The 15,772-nt window shown below is 55.2% G+C and overlaps 1 protein-coding gene across 2 annotated transcripts in view; it reads right to left on the reverse strand.

Moving 5' to 3' along the window:
* Positions 1-3,441: 3,441 nt before the first annotated feature.
* The window catches only part of PLXND1 (plexin D1), a 60,032-nt gene continuing 47,701 nt past the window's right edge, over positions 3,442-15,772 (reverse strand). The window contains exons 21-36 of one of the 2 annotated variants that reach the window (XM_060631835.3): positions 14,596-14,703; positions 14,388-14,500; positions 13,436-13,498; positions 12,790-12,920; positions 12,210-12,408; positions 10,984-11,130; positions 10,628-10,784; positions 9,689-9,792; positions 9,542-9,605; positions 8,798-8,832; positions 8,422-8,526; positions 7,753-7,916; positions 6,433-6,580; positions 5,184-5,324; positions 4,949-5,023; positions 3,442-4,680 (exon numbers count right to left, since the gene is read on the reverse strand). In XM_060631835.3, coding sequence (XP_060487818.2) covers positions 4,564-4,680; positions 4,949-5,023; positions 5,184-5,324; positions 6,433-6,580; positions 7,753-7,916; positions 8,422-8,526; positions 8,798-8,832; positions 9,542-9,605; positions 9,689-9,792; positions 10,628-10,784; positions 10,984-11,130; positions 12,210-12,408; positions 12,790-12,920; positions 13,436-13,498; positions 14,388-14,500; positions 14,596-14,703 — 1,871 coding nt within the window. In that variant the 3' untranslated portion in view covers positions 3,442-4,563. Of the gene's footprint in view, positions 4,681-4,948; positions 5,024-5,183; positions 5,325-6,432; positions 6,581-7,752; positions 7,917-8,421; positions 8,527-8,797; positions 8,833-9,541; positions 9,606-9,688; positions 9,793-10,627; positions 10,785-10,983; positions 11,131-12,209; positions 12,409-12,789; positions 12,921-13,435; positions 13,541-14,387; positions 14,501-14,595; positions 14,704-15,772 lie in introns of both variants that reach the window. The other variant, XM_060631834.3, reaches the window with a different exon arrangement.

Genomic DNA, 15,772 nt, shown 5'->3' on the forward strand with positions numbered 1-15,772 from the left:
GGTGGGAGCATGCTTGACAGGCTCAAAGAGCTGGAGGAAGGTCCGTGTGGCTCAAGTCCAATGAGGGGGCAGTAATGGGAGATGAGGTCCAGGGTGCTGTGACATTTGTGAGACTCTTCCCATGGAGAGGTGAAGTCTACGTCCCTGCCCTTTAAATCTGGGCTCTGTGATTGCTTGAACAGTAGAATATAATGGAAAGGACATTATGATGCTTTCTGGGCCCAGATCTTAAGAGACTGGCAACTCCTACTCCCTGTGTGTAGTGTTGGTTTTGGTTTTGGTTTTGGTAGTTGCCCTTAGAACTCCACCACAATGCTGTGGGAAAGCCCAAGCAGCCAGTGGAAAGGAACAGAGGCATCCCAGTTTTCAGCCCCAGCTGCAATCCCTGACCAGTTTTCCAGGCGTAGGAGTGTGCCCCCTTGGATCCAGAACTTCTGGCTGTAGTTAGCTGCCTCGGTTGACACCATGGCCGAACCCTGTCCCAATTGCAGACGCACAGGCAACGGACAGTAGTGTCCCCTTATCTGCGCTTTCGCTCTGTGTGGTTTCATGTACCTGTGGTCATCCATGCTCCGGAGACAGGTGATCTTTCTGACCTATTAGCTGAAGGTCAATAGTCATCTCATGCTACGTCAGGGTGCCTACGTCATTCGCTGACTTCATCTCACCACATGGGCCTTTTATCATCTCCCATCATCACAAGAAGTTATTTTGAGAGACAACATTCACATAATTCTTATCATAGTATAGTATTATAATGGCTCTGTTATTACTTGTTGATCTCTTACTGTGCCTACTTTATAAATTACACTTTATCAAGGGAATGTACGTCTAGAAAGGTACACAGTATATATAGGGTTCATACTGTGCAGTTTCAGGCATCCACTGGAGGTCTTGGAATGCATCCCCCGCAGAGAAGGGGGAACCACTGTAAATAAATGCTGTTGTTTTAAGCCCCTGAGCATTGGGGTGATTTGTTATGTGGCAGTAGATAACCATGACAAGGACTGCAGGGTAGACCAGGACTAGACCAGGAAGGGCCTTGTAAACCAGGGTAAGAACTTTGGGTTTCGCTGGTTTTCGTTGTAATTGTGAGGAGGAGCCATTAGAGGGTCCTGAGCAGCAGAGTGACAGCAAGGGACACGGGCAGCAGTGGGAGGCCTGCTCCTGCAGCAGGGGTCCAGGTGAGGGGAGGGCTTAGAAGTGGTGGATTCTGGGTAAAAGTTTAAGACAGGTGCATGGAATTTGCTGAAGGGTTGGATGTAAGAAAGGGGTCACTGATGAGTCTACAGTTTGGGGTCCACACTGCCTGGTAACTCGACAGTGACAATTTCCTGGGGTGAGGACTTGGTTCGGGCAGGAGGCTGCAGAGAGGTGGTCAAAGTGGTGACCACTGAGCACAGGCAGGGCAGAGAAAGAATGGGTGAGTTAGAAGGGAGAGGGAGGTAAACTGGACAGGAATTGGGAAAGAGGGCAGATGGGAGTCAAAAGGAAACTGAGGCAGGCCAGCATGGGGCATGAGGCAGTTCCCTTCCTGTCCCTGCTCTTTCAAAACCCTACCCTCCTTCCTCGAATCCCACATGAGGCTTTTTCTAGCTGTGCTGACAGCCTCCCTGGGGTATCTGTAGTGTGGCTGCCAGCAGGGCCCCGAGGGTACTTTGAGCAGATGGCAGGGGCTGGGCCAGCACTTTCCTTGGAGAGGGTCTGGTTGTACCTCTGCTCCTTTCATGGTTTGGCAGGGGGTTGTGGGAGGCACCCGGCCAGGCTCTGGGGCGGCATTCCGGGGCCTCACAACTCCACGAGCTAGGAGCGGGTTAGCATTCCTGGCCTGGCAGAGGCCAGACAGCATCCAGTACCCATGAGACACGGACGAGTCTCCTCCCCGCTTGAGGACACTGCGCTGAAGGTCTCCACCTCCCATGACCCTCGGACAGCGAAGACACTCCTGAGGCTGCAAGGCAAGTCTTCAGGGCCCCAGATAAGAACTGTGGACAATTCACAGAAGTTGCCCACCTTCCGTGTTGAGAAATGACCCCAGAAACCAGAGCTTTCCTCCATGTGCAAATGTGTTGTGAAACTTCAAGAAGGAATTGCATGTTAATCAGGCATGAAAACAGGCTGCAGAATATTTAATGACACGGAAAGATGTTACTGACATATTGTTGCATGGGGGAAAGGCAGGTTACAAAATGGTGTGTACACCCTGGTCCCGAATTTTATTCAGCCCCTGACCCAGGCAGGCACACAATCTGGACCGACATTCTCTGAGACATTGACCTTGGGTGGGTTCACATAGCTTTATTTTCTAAGTGCTTTTTGTACTTCCTGACATTTCTGCAGGAAACCTGTGTTCACAAATCACACCAAAAAAAAAAAATCCCTATCAAATGTGTCAATAACTTAAATTAGAAAATCTGCTTAATAAAAAGGAATCAGTGCTCAGAATAGAAAATTTGAAAAGATAAAGAATCTGTCCCCACCCCGAAGCCAGTACAGGAAAAGGCTATTTTTAAAGCTAAAAATTGTTTATTTTTCTTTTCTCACTTCTCTGTTCTCATTAATTCTAGAACTGGTATTTGTGGGATTTTGTTTCAATTGTATGAATTTTTCTGTCCTAGTTCTTATTCTTGATAAATGTATGCTTAGTTTTTTCCCCATTATGACGGAAAAATAATTAACTTGAGTAGCTTCACACACCTCCCCCCCGCCCCAACAGCTTCGGCCCTGAGCCAGCAGGGTGGGCCGGGGGTTCTGTGGCAGTGCTGACCCTGAGGAAGGTTAACTGCTGTGAGGAACAGATTGCCCCAATGGAAACAGTCCAGGGTTACACCGGCCTTGGGGAAACTGCGTATTTCCTCACGTGAAAAAACGGGGTTTTCAAGATTGATGAGATATTCAAGGGGCATGTATAAATATCAGCTGTCTTCCTAGGACAGTCACCTTGACCTCCCCACCCATTTGGGGTCCACTGTGGAGACCGCCTGGAGGAAGCACAAAAGAGAAGAATAGGGAGGCTGTGCAACCTGGTTTGTGTCCCCACTTTGCTGCTCCCTGGCTATACGACCTGTGGGGGTGGGGGGTGGAATTCCTCCACTGCATTGAGAGTCAGTTTCTACATCTGTAAAATGGGCATAATATTCTGTTCCTCACAGGCCTGTTCTAAAGGTAGGTAGGAGCAGGACCCACATGGCAGCTATGACATCTTCCTGGAGGTCCCATGGATGCCCTCCAAGCTCAGGAAGGTCGGCTATGGGTCAGGCCCAGAGCAAGCAGACATTGTCCCACTGAATCTTGCCATTGCCTTCGCAGAACTAAGGTATCTGCCCAAGATTGTGAATGAGGATGGCGGAGGCAGGGCTCTAAACCTGGCTGCCCTCTCCTTTCTACTACAAGCTCACCTTTCCCTCCTTGGCCATCTCAGGATAAAGGCTGGAGCCCACGCAGGTTTTCCCATCAGGCTTTTATTATAAAGAAGGTTCCAGAGCTTCCCAGCCACCCCCTCCAGCCCAGCCCCCACGGGCTCGGAGCCAGTCCCAGTGCTGGCTGGGTCTGCTGCAGGGGGAGCCGGGTCAGCCACGGAGGGTTGCTTCTGACAGGAACAGAATGGGTGATTTTTTTTTTCAGGCCTTTGGGGGGTGGGGGGGTCTCTGCCAGGTCTGCCTGTCCTCTGGAACAGTCATTTCCAGTGTTATGTTGGGAGCCCCTAGGGACCCCTCCCCAGGTCCTCTGCACAAGCGGCAGCTATTCACAGTTGGCGCGTGAGAAGTTTTTTAATATATAAAAGCTTTAAAAAAAAAAAAAAAAGTGGTGCTATCTTTAGAAACACTTCCAGCAAGATCAAGTAGCCCAGCTACAGCCTTGGTGCAACTTAGCCCCCTCCCCTCCCTTCAGCACCTGTCCCCTCGTCCTCTGCCCGCCCCAGCTTGTGGGAAAGCCCACGGAGCCTGCCCACGGGCCGTGGGCACTGCCCACTCCACCAGCAGCCGCTCAAGCAACCACAGTCTGACACCGCTTGAAACCGTGTGCCACCAGAGTCCTCTCTGGGTGACAGCAGACGGAGACAACATTGTGGCGGTCGACGCAGAAACCGATCCAGGGCTGGTGCAAGGAGGCCTCCCCTCTGCCACATTGGATGAGGTAGTGTTTCCGGCTGCGGCCTCTGGGCCGGGGGGCTCTGCTTGAGGGCGCTGGGCCATGTAGGGCAGGGCTTCAGCAGCAGTGGTGGTGGTGGCAGAGCTGGGGGTGGGGAGGCTCTGGCCAGGCTGTGCTGGCGGGGGGCGGGGGGCTGGGGGTGGGTGGGCGGCAGGAGCCTTACCAGGCACTAGCTGCAGCTTTCAAGTCCCCAGCCCAGAGATCGGGTCTGGGGGCAGGTGGAGAGGCCAGAGAGAGGTGCCCAAGGGGCCAGGGCTGGGAGGTTCCTCTGCCAGGCTCAGAGGGGCCCTTCCATTCCCCCCTCCCCAGAAGCTGACTCTGCTCAGTCATTTCCCAGCCGCAGTCAGAGGCACGGGGATCAAAGTGAAGTCGAGGGCAGCGTGTCCCTCCCCAGCACCGTCTCCCACAGGCTCAGGCCTCACTGTAGCACTCATAGATGTTGTCCTCCATCAGAGCCACCACCTGCTCAAACTTGTGTTGCAGCTGGGTCCTCCGGGCAGTGGGGTTCGCCTCCAAGGCAGTCATGATCTGACAGGGAAGTAGGGGGCAGCTGGGTCACAGCCCGAGGCCCTGGGCCCCAGAGGCTCCCACCACAGTGGGGGAACAATCTACTCGCTGCCTGATTTCTACTGCTGGCAACCAATACCTAAAGCACAAATGTCCTGGGATGTGAATCCTTGAGCAGGAAACTTTCCTGGGGTTTTCCTGAGCAGAGTGCAGGTGGGCAGGGCAGAAAGCCGGGGTGGGGTGGGGCCGGGGGGGGGCGCCATGACCCCAGGCCCGCAGGGGTGCTCACCTGTGTGCGATACCTCTTGGCATATTTGTAGATCTCAGCCATGGCCACGTTGGTGTTGAACTCGTTCTGGTATTTCTGTAAGGAAGCAGGTGGGAGTGGGGAGGGGTGGTTAACCCACCCTTCAAAACAGCCCCTGGCCCAGCCCCAACGCTTCCACACAAGCTTCCAGCTTCCCACAGCCCCTCCTTGGGGGTCAGGTCCCGAGCCCACAGGGCCCCTCTGGAGCCTGCCGCACCCGCGACTCCTCAGCCAGGTGCGCGTTCATCTCCTGCTCGCTGAGCGGCGTCATGTCGTGGATCTGCTTGTAATAGCGCTGCACGATCTTCCGGTACTCAGGAATCTCCTTGGCATAGAGGAGCTTGTTGGTCGGAGAATCCTGGGCAGAGAGGAGTGGGGCGGCGGGCGGATAAGGCGGCGGGCGGAGACCAGATCTGTCTGTTTCTGGACAAGCCCTCGTCCGTCGGCCAAAGGGCCCCATCACTTTGGACCAGGGGCTCTTTGCCCCATCCCAGTGCTGCCCTTTGGCATGGAACCCCTGCCCTATTTTCTATGGGACTGAAGGGGGAACCACTCCCTTTAGGGGGAAAAGTGCACAGGCTCTGCGCCAGCTCTTTGTCGCACGCTGGCTGTTCCGTTTGTATCCTCGCTTAGGGTTATGGGTCTTGGTGGCTAAGATTGTTGGAAGCCCGATTGCTGGCTCAGTGGAATATTTCCCACTGCATGTTTCCAATGCCTGAAAGCGAAACGCGCCAAGTACGCTCCCCGTTCTTTGTCACGGGCATCCTGCCTACGCAGACCGTATGTGAGAAGTGATGGCATTCTCTCTCATGGCCTCTGAAAGTCATGGGCTGAAGGTAGGGCCGTGCACCCGCCATCCTGTAGTGCCTGGTCTAATTATACCATCTCGTTAATGTTCACAGCAGCCAGCATTGTCCCCCGCCTCCCTGCCCCTGGCCAGGTAGTTTCCTCTGCCTAGAATGCAGTTCTCCCTCCTCTCCACTCTCTAAAACCAGCCGGATCCTCCCCCTGCAGAGCTCTTGGGGATATCCCTCCTGTGTGCATCTCAGAGGTCTTGGTCACCTGTTCCCCTCTGCCCACTCTTTCACTCAGTGCCCACTCAGAGGCTCTTGACCATCAGGACTGCTACTTGGAGCCTGGCTGATTCCTTCATGATACTGTACCTGACCAAGCAGGTTTCCCACATTGATACTGGCTTCCCCGGGCCTGGCCCTATGGCCTAAATGTTGGAAGGTGGTGCTGGGCACACCTGAGGCAGGTGCAGGGTTTCTGACCACAGGGGCCAGTTTCTGGGCACCTGCCTCTGTTGGAACATCCCTGCTCATCCCATGTCCCCACCACCGCCCCTTCGCCCCAGCCATGAGCTCCTTGGGTTTCTCTCCCAGGAAGATCTGAGGCCCATGCACCCCACCTGGGCACCCTCCTCCCACTCTGACAGTAGGCTGCCCGCCCCAGGAGCAGCAGACCTTGCCCAGCTGGAGGTCGGAGATGGAGCAGGCATCAATGAAAGCCTGAGCGATGACGGAGAGGCAGGCGTCGATGTGGTCTGTCTTGTCAATGTCAAAGACAAACTGGGGGTTCTTCAGAATGTTTACCCAGAACCGGAGAGGAAGGCTATGGGATGGGAGTGATGGAGGTGGGGTGAGGGGTGGGGCAGCAAAGGAAGTGGTCGTTGAGGGGTTCGAAGGAGGGAGGCAGCCAGGCCCAGAGGACAGGCTGGCTTTACCCCCTGCCCCCCCAAGGCCAGAGGGGCTTAGACCCAAGACAGAACCTCCGTTTGCTCATCCATAAATAGGGTTGATGACCATCTCTGCCAACTGTAGCAGCTGAGGGGCCAAGAGCCGGGTTTCTGGCATGCAGCGGGCAGGACACTGGGGCAGGGGCTGCAGGCCCAGGCTACCTTCATACCCGCTCCCAACCCCCCACAGAACCTTCTGCTCTCACAAGGGAGCCTCAAGCCAAGTCCTGGTTCTCATTAGAAGAACCCCCCCCCCCCCAACCCTGCCCTGCCTGGCAGCACATGGCTCCTCCTCCCAGCCCTTGCACGGCAGCAGGAAGTCCACCATTAGCTGGGGCCACTGAGCAGCCAGAAAGGGCTGAGGGAGGGCAGGGCCTGGATATTTGGCCTTGGTCTCAGGAGGCCAGAGAGGGTTGGTAGTGCCCCCACCCCAGGGCCACCCACTGACTCAGCAGCTTGGAGTGGAGGACCCTCCCCCAGAGGTCTGAGAAGCCCCTGCAGCTGCACAGAAACTTGTAGGCATCATTTTTACTGAGGTTCAGGCTGAAGTTTTCAACAAGTTGTGGGGTTCTGTGACCTGGAAAGCCTTAAAGGAAGGCTATGAACTGGGTATAGGAGTCAGATCTCGTGGTTTTGAGCCCGGTTCTGCCACTGCAAGGGCTGTGTGATCTTGGGTGGGCACTGCTCTGTGAGCCTTGTGCTTCTCATCTGTCAAATGGAGCTGAGGGTACCCGCCCAAGAGGGGTGGAAGAGAGAAATGATGGTAAGGACAAAACTTATACAATGCTTGCTTTTAGTTAATTCTTACAATTAAGGTGGATCACTTTTATTGCCCTAGTTTTACAGCTGGGAATACTAAAGCACAGAGAGGTGAAGTCACTTATCCAAAGTCACACAGCTAGGGAGCGGCAAAAGAGGAACTGAATCCAGGCAGGTGGACTGAGAGACCAGGGTCTGAACTGCTGCACTATTGCTGCCCACGTTGAAACAATGAAGCTGCACATCCCTCCCTGCCTGCCCGCCGCCCACACACCATTGGCCCACCAACCTGTTGGTCTTCCATATGTGCAGAGTGTCAGGATCTGAGATCCCCCTCTTCTCAGCCTGCTCCTCCAGGAAGTCAAAGAAGTACTTGACGGCCAGTGGCGGCTTGTCTTCACGGATGCTCAGGATGGCCTTGAACAGGTCATCCAGAAACTTCTGCAGTGTGCCCTGCAGAGGAGTGGGGTGGCTACGGTCAGCCCAGGGCCATGTGGGGAGGGGAGTGTGTACCTCTCCTAGCTTCAGGGAGCTCGGAGTGCTTGGGATGGCGAATGGGAAAGCCATAATACTATCAGGCTGGTCACCTAACTTCTCTGGACCTTGGTTTTCTTGTCTGTGAAATAGGTTAGTGAAATTCTCCTCCCAGGGGTACTGAAAGGACTAATCCAGATACTGGAGCACAAAGCGGGGAATGAGTAAGGCCACCTGAGCTATGTGACCTTGGGGGCAGTACTGACCCCTCTGGGCCTCTGCTGCCCTGTTACTTTGGCTAATACAGAAGTTGTCTGTTAGGCACCTTTCATGGCTATGAGCAAATCACTCCCCAGGAGCAGCACAAAGCCCTCAGCCTCTCGTGCAGGGAGCCCTTCTGCCCCCACAGAACTCTACCCCCCCCACCATACCCAGGCATGTGCACATAGCTGGCCCGTTGACGGGGAGGAGAGGTGAGGCCCACCTTGGTGGACAGCAGGCGAGTCAGGTAGATCTCTGGTAGCACCTTCTTGCGGTGGCTCTGTCGGTGGGACTTCTTGGGCTCTGCCAGCTCGTCCGTGGGCAACACCTAGGAGGCCGGGAAGGGGGCCAGTCCAGCACCTGGTACCACCCTTGGCCATCCTGTGGGTGGTCTAATCCTACAACCCACAGGTACCTGGCTCCACATGCGCTTTGTGGTACCCAAGGGATGAGGGTGATTCTGGGACCTACCCCCTGCTCCCTAGTCCCCAGCCTTTCCCAGGGCTGGGAATGTTTTCCCCAGAGGCCTAGGGTGGCAGGAAGCCAAGTCCACACCCGGTGAGGGCGGGCGCCCCCAGGGCCAGAGGCCAGGCACTTACCAGATGGAAATACTTCTCCGTGTCCAAGTCTTTCACTGTGAGATGGAAAACACAATAAATAAACAAGAGAGAGGAGGGGAGACAAACAGAAATGGAGACATTAAGATGGAGAGAGGCAGAGAGAGAGAGATCCAGAGAGACACCGAGAATGAGATAGAGGCAGTGAGAAACAGACACATATGAGAAAGGAGAAACAGAGGGACAGAGAGAAAGTCAACACATGGACAGGGGGAAGACCCTCAGAGGGGAAAAGGCTGGCTGCCCTCACCCCCTCCACTGCCCAACCCAGACCTCCTAAGCTGTGGGGACAGGCCCAAGGTCCTGCTCCTGACCTCAGGAGGGGACCCTGAGATGAAGGGAGCTGAGGACCCCATGCCTGGCAGCTGGGCCTGGGAGCCTGAGGGTGTGGATGGGGGGTGGAATTGAGGCAGGGACACAGCCTGAAGCCCAGATGGGCAGACCAGCTCCCCCTCCAGCCTGGCAGCTGCCCAGACCTCTTGAAACCACATCCCGCCCTTTTGGGGCCTCTCTCTGGCTGCCCGCAGGATACTAGCCTGAGGAGGCCTGGCCACAGGCCCTGCCCAAGCAGTACTGGGGCAGAGGGGCTGGCCTGGCCCTTGCCCCAACCAAGGAGACCATAGTCCAGCCCAGCCCTGCCTCTTAAAGCCTCAGGTTCCCTATGATGACTGCTCAGAAAGAGCCCAGGCCTGGCCTAGACACCCTCCCCATGTCCACCGGTGCTACCTCGGCCCAGTGTGTTGTCCTTCTTGTCTGTGAGGCTCATGGCCAGGGAGGCACCTTCGGGGATCTGACAGGAGGGGAGAGGCTGAGGTCAGAGGTCAGAAGTTAGGGAGGGTGGAAGTGGGGGATGGGTGGGGCCGGGGCCCTCACCTTGTAGTGGGCCAGTGTGTTGAGCTTCTTGCGGCCATCTTCCACCACAGATGTGTCGTCCAGGTCCCGGAGGATATAGCTCTGTGTGCTCGAGGCGAACCACTCTGGGGGCAGGGAGCAGGGTGTCAGGGGCGGGGAGCTGGCTGGAGGGCGCAGCACCAGCCTGGGCCCCCCAGTGAGAGGTCTCTTGCTCTCTCTGTGGAACCCAGGGCAAGCCATGCCTCTCTCTGAGCCTCTATTTTTCCATCTGTAGAATGGGGAGGAGGAAAAAGATCCAGAGGAGAGGGTATGGTGGGCACAGAGCAGGTTTAGAAATGTCCTCATCTTTGACATTGTTACTTTATTAATGCCAATGAAATAAGAAAAGGTACCACGTGTGAAAGGGATCACATACCTTCCATGACCCCAGTGTCCTTAGGTACGGACTCTGCCCTTCCAGGATCTGGGTGACTGAGTGCCTGCCCAACCTCATCACCTACCCTATCCTGGCCCCGGCCTACCAGCCCTGGCGAGCAACCTGCTGTGAACAGTCACTGCACCTAGCACCTATTTATCATCACAACCTGGTACTTGGAACAGGGCCTGGACAGACCAGGTGCTATGAAAAGCCTGTGGTCATAGAACAAATGTTCTCAGCTTTTTAGTCTAACTAGAACTCCTATGCATCCTTCAAAACCCACTCCAACTCCCCCTCCTTGAGGAAGCCTTTCCTGAATACTTTTTGCTGTTGTTTGCAGCTTGCTCACACTGCAGTACCCGTCTCCCTGCCAGAATAGGCGCTCCCTGGTGATGGGCATCTTGTCTGATCATCCATCTCCATGTCCCCGGTGCCTCAGTTAACGTACATTCACTAACTGAAAGGAGTATACAACCAAGGCAAGGGACAGCTCCCACTGGAACAGCCCAAAGGCTAAGGCCCGCCACCCGGCCCCTGCCCACCGAGGTCAACGTCCTCCGCACGTGGCCACTGAGAGTAGGGCACATTCTTGCAGAAGGCTTCCAGAATCTTCTCTTTGACCTGTGTCAGCGTGTCTGTGTCCATGGCCCGCACACTCAGCGAGTCCATGCCACAGCCCTGGAAGGACACGTTCAGGTTCTGCATGAGACAAGAGAAGACAGTCAGCAAGTCCCTTCCATCGCTACCCAGGGCCCAGGCAAGGCAACAGCCTGCCCAGGGCGGCTGGGTCACGATTAAGGTCAGGATGCTCCGGGCATGCGGGTTCCCCTCCCAGTCAGCCTGGGAGATGGTTCCCACCTTGCTGCCCAGCTAGCTGCCCTGGTCCCGCCCAACTCACCCGGGGCTTGGCCTCAATGTTCTCCCGCAGCAGCCACTCCTCGTTGAGTGTGTAGCGGGCCTTGCCTGTGATGGCATCAATGGAGCCCTTGTTGATCTGCTGCTTGATGGCGCACAGGAGCAGGAAGAATGGCTCCCCAACTGTTTCCTGGAGTGTGCACAGGGCTGTCAGAGGCCCAGCCTGCCCAGCCCAGCCTGCCCAGCCCAGCCCAGCCCACACTGCCTCCCTGCCCACCCTCCATGTTCCAGGTCCCAAGCCTTTGGCCATGCTGTGGCCCCCACCTGGAATGCCTTCACCACCCCTTCTGCTAACACCTCCACACTGTGTAACGTCCTCCTTTTGGATCCTGATGTCATTCTCCCCACATCTCCCTGCTTCCTGTCTACTACACCCCTTCCTGCCCCCTGTGTCTCCATGGATTCTAAGGTGGAAAACCACTGTCTGGGGGCAGGCACATTCATTTGGTCATCCCAGCAACTCTTCCAGGCATGGGATATCCCCCTCGCTGCTGAGGCTCAGAAAGGACAATCAACCTTCCCAGGGTCACCCAGTGGGGAGGTAGCAGAGCTAGACTCGAGCCCCCAGATCAGCTGGCTCCCAGGCCCGTGACTCTGCTAAGCCACCCAGGGTGCCTTTAGGGAGAACTAGAACATGGAATGTGGTGTCAAATCACAAGCTGGTGAGTAGAGAGAGTCTTGGGACAGGCTGGGCCTCATACCCCAACCCTCCTGCTAAGCCCTCAGACCCGAGCTTAGGGTCGCCTCTTCCAGGAAGCCACCTTGAGCCCTCTAACCAGGTCCAAGGCATCGGTGGTGGAGTGCCACTGTGTGGCATTTATCGCTCTGTATTTTAATTGCCATTTCCACACCTGTCTGCTCTAAGCCTGGGGGAATCTTAAGGGCTGGGACTGGGCCTGATTTATCATGTGAACTCAGAGCTGTGGCCCAAAGGCACACAAGGGAGGGTTTGATGACCAAGACAACAATCTTCCAGAACAAAGCCCGGTGTCAGTCTCTGCCCTGAACTTGCTCCGAGCCCCTACAGGAAGCCGGGCCAGGCCTTCCCTGAGCCTCAGTTCCCCTGTCTGTATAATGGACCCTCCAGGACTCTCCCTGCTCCCTGAGCCCCTCTTTCCTCATCTGCACAGAGATGACAGAGTTGACGTGACATGGGCTTGGGAGGTGGTGGTCCCCACTGCCCTGGTGGTGCAGCTCCGCCCCCCTCACCCGCAGACAGCTGTACATGCAGATGGACATCCAGTTGGTGAGCATCTTCTCAACCACAGACTCCGTGCGCCGCAACATGAGCTTAGGGTTCTTGGCAGCCGAGGCGTCGATGAGGTCCACCAGCAGCTCCTTCATGATGCCCGTGTAGTACTCGAGCTTGCCGTGGAGCGCGATGGTCAGCAGGGAGGCCAGGCTGCACCTGCGGGTGGGTGTGGGGCATCAGCACTGGCTGCACCCGGAGGCCCTGGGATCTGAGGAGTGGGGGGAGGGGGTGCCGGTGTTGCCTTGTGGGCCTGGCGAGCCCAGGTATGCCTGTGTGGGTGGTGCCTGGCAGATGGTGGGCACAGCTCAAACCCACCTGGAGAAAGGGCCACTTTCTCTAGCATCCACAGTAACCGCTGTGCCCACGAGCCTAGACCTTGGGCATCCAGGCCCAGAAAAGTCAGGAAAGGGCCTGGTGCTGGGTAGATGCCCATTGCCTAGCAGGCAAGGTGATTTGCAAACTGCCCCAGCCAACACAGGACGGGCTGTGTGGCCTCTGACAGGCCCCTGTCCCTCTCCCAGAGCCTTGCAGCCTGACCTGTCACGCACTGCAAAGTCTTTCTGCTGCTCCAGCGCATGCACGAAAACAATGAGGAAGTGCTTATTGTTGAGCAATGAGGAGAACAGGCTGATCCCCTCTTCCATGTTGGGCCGGCAGCTTTCCGGGATCTGCGGAAGCAATTGGTGCTGGGGAGTCCACAGGGATTTGGTGCCTCTACCAGGCCTAGGAGTCAGCACTTATAATGCCCTGAATGTCTCCTTGAATGCCTCCTGGGATGGGGAGCTCACCACCTTTTCATGGTAGAGGTCTCTTAACTCCCCATGACTGGGAATAACGGCTCAACTGAGCTGAAAAATGGGGCTCACAGAAGGTCAAAGGTGCCTGGAGGTAACCCAGATTCCTTCTACATGAGAACCTCTCATTTTCCATTCTCTAAGCAGCAGATGGAGTGGGATGTCCAGAAGGGCCCAATCCTCTCTCCTCACTACCTGGCTTAGGGTCAGCACTTACCACACCGTGAATGGACACTTGAATGCCTCCTGGGATGGAGGGCTCACTATCTTGCAATAACTGACTCCTCCCAACTCCTGGTGATTCGGACCCATGGATCAGATGAACAGGAAAGTGGGGCCCAAAGAGGGGTAGGTTGGCTCTAAGTCATGCACCTGCATGGGGTACTCACCTTCCATTCTCCCAGCAATGGGTGGGTCTCCTGCACCGGGGCACTGCCCTGGGAGTTGAGGGTCTGGGAGGGCAGCACATAACGTTCTTCATAGAGAGAGGAACACTGTAGGGGCAGACCACCCCCCAGCATCTCAGCAGGGCTGAGTCTCCCCTCACCAGCACACAAGGGCCACTCAACAAATGCAAAGGGATGCCTTGTCAGGGAAGAACAGGCAGTAGGCCATGCGCAGGGCCTTAAGGGTCCAGAGACCCAAGGGGCTTCATGGGGGAAAGGAAGGGGTGGAACCTCACGACATGAGGTGTGGCAATGCACAAGGCTTAAGAGGAAGCAAAAGCAGCTCAGTGGGGAACGGGAGAAAGCGCAGAGAGGCCAGCGGGAACTACAGCGTGGACTTGTTTGGGCTGCTGCAGGGTAAACAGTGCAGAAGGGCAAGAAGCAGGGTAGTGGACACCAGCACATATGCTCTTGCTGGGCCCGGGAAGGTGGGGACAGGGCAGCAGCCCCTGGAACGCAAAGAGGGGTGGGAGGCTTGAGGTAGAGTCCGTGGGCAGGAGAAGGGGACCTGGCGACCAAAAGCCTGACTGGGAAGGGGCCCACCAGGGCTGAGAGAGGCTGGGGGGGGGGGCACTGGGGGCTAGGAGAACCCCCTTAGTGAAGGGAGAGGCAGGCCCTACCCGCCAGGAGAGTGGGGCTAAGAGCCAGCTTCCATATGGACAGTTAAACATCAAATGAATAGAGAAGAAGAGTGAGAGGAGAAACTGGGACCCCTCCCTTGGCAGGCGAGGGCAGGTGGCCAGGGCTGCCATAAATGTGCGTGCAGGTTACGCATTGCTCAAGGGGTCCACATAGCACCAAGTTTTCCCATCTGTTTAAAAGTGCCCTCTAGGATGGCATGGCTCAGAAAGAGATCAAGGAACCCCCGAGGTGACTGGCAAGGGTGCCGGCTGACCTTAGGGAAGAAGGTGCGGGTCACAAAGTGCTTATACTCCAGGAAAGGGATGCCCTGGCTGCGGTTCAGCTCCTTGGTCAGATCAGTCATGTCTGTCTGCAGCTCGGCAAACCCTGGCGGATAGGCAGGGAGCTGTGAGTAGATCCTGAACCCATTCCCCAGATGGGAAAGCCAAGGTCCACAGTCCCGCATGCTCCCCACCCACTACCTTTTCGGATTTCCTCTCGGATCTGAGATTCCATCTCCTCCATCTGCAGCAGAGTCTTCTGCCAGTAGCGCTCTGCACGGCGGCTCTTGGTACAGAAGACAAACAGGGCTGCAGGCAGTAGAGAGGCAGGTCAGGCCTGGAAAGCCCTTTGGAAAACAGTTGTCGGCACATGGCAGTGTGCAGGGCCTGGGCCTGGAGTGAGAGGTCCTGCTGGCTTCCTGCTCCTCTGGGCAGGGTGTGGGAAGGTGGACGGTTGCCCCGGCCTACAGTCCTCCCCTCCCTGGTGGGCTGAAAACTCCTACAGGGTAAAGGGTTGGGGAACGCCCTGGAAAATAACTCTGATGTCCCATTCTTATAAAAAGAAGTGGTGTGTGTGTGTGTGTGTGTGTGTGTGTGTGTGTGTGTTTAAACTAGTGGTAAACATTATAAAATAAAGGTAGTGGGTCAAACACTTAGAAAGCAAGTATGAAGAGTAAGACAAAAGTAGTAAAATTAATTAAAATATGATAATTAGCTAAGAGATACATAAAACAGATATAAAGTGTGTCATCAAAAATATAAAATGGGGGACAGTAAAAATATAAAGCTCTGGAATGTGCTCAAAATTGACTTAATATCAACTTAAAAGAGACTGTTGTTATAGGGGTGACTGGGTGGCTCAGTTGGTTAAGTGTGCGATTTCAGTTCAGGTCATGATCTCGCTGTTCGTGAGTTTGAACCCCGTGTCGGGCTCTGTGCTGACAGCTCAGAGCCTGGGGTATGCTTCAGATTCTGTGCCTCCCTCTCCCTCTGCCCCTCCCCTCCCCTGCCCATGCTCTGTCTCTCTCTCTTTCCAAAATAAACATCAAAAAAAATTTTTTAAAGAAACTGTTATAAACCTGAGATGTTATATGTGAACCTTGCAGTTACCACAAAGAAAAAACTTATATAAAATACACAAAAGAAAAAAATCTAAGCACACCACTAAAGAAAGCTGTCAGACCACAAGGGAAGAGAGCAAAAGAAGTAAGGAACAGAGAAAAACTACAAAAATAGCCAGAAAATAATGAAATGGCAATAAGTATGTACCTATCGATAATTACTTTAAATATAAATGGACTGAATTCTCCAATGAAAAGACATGGATGAACGGATACAAACCAACACAAAAACAAGATGCATCTATCTGCTGCCCATG

This window comes from Panthera onca, chromosome A2 (assembly GCF_046562875.1).
Source record: "Panthera onca isolate mPanOnc1 chromosome A2, mPanOnc1 haplotype 2, whole genome shotgun sequence".
NCBI classification, from domain to species: domain Eukaryota; kingdom Metazoa; phylum Chordata; class Mammalia; order Carnivora; family Felidae; genus Panthera; species Panthera onca.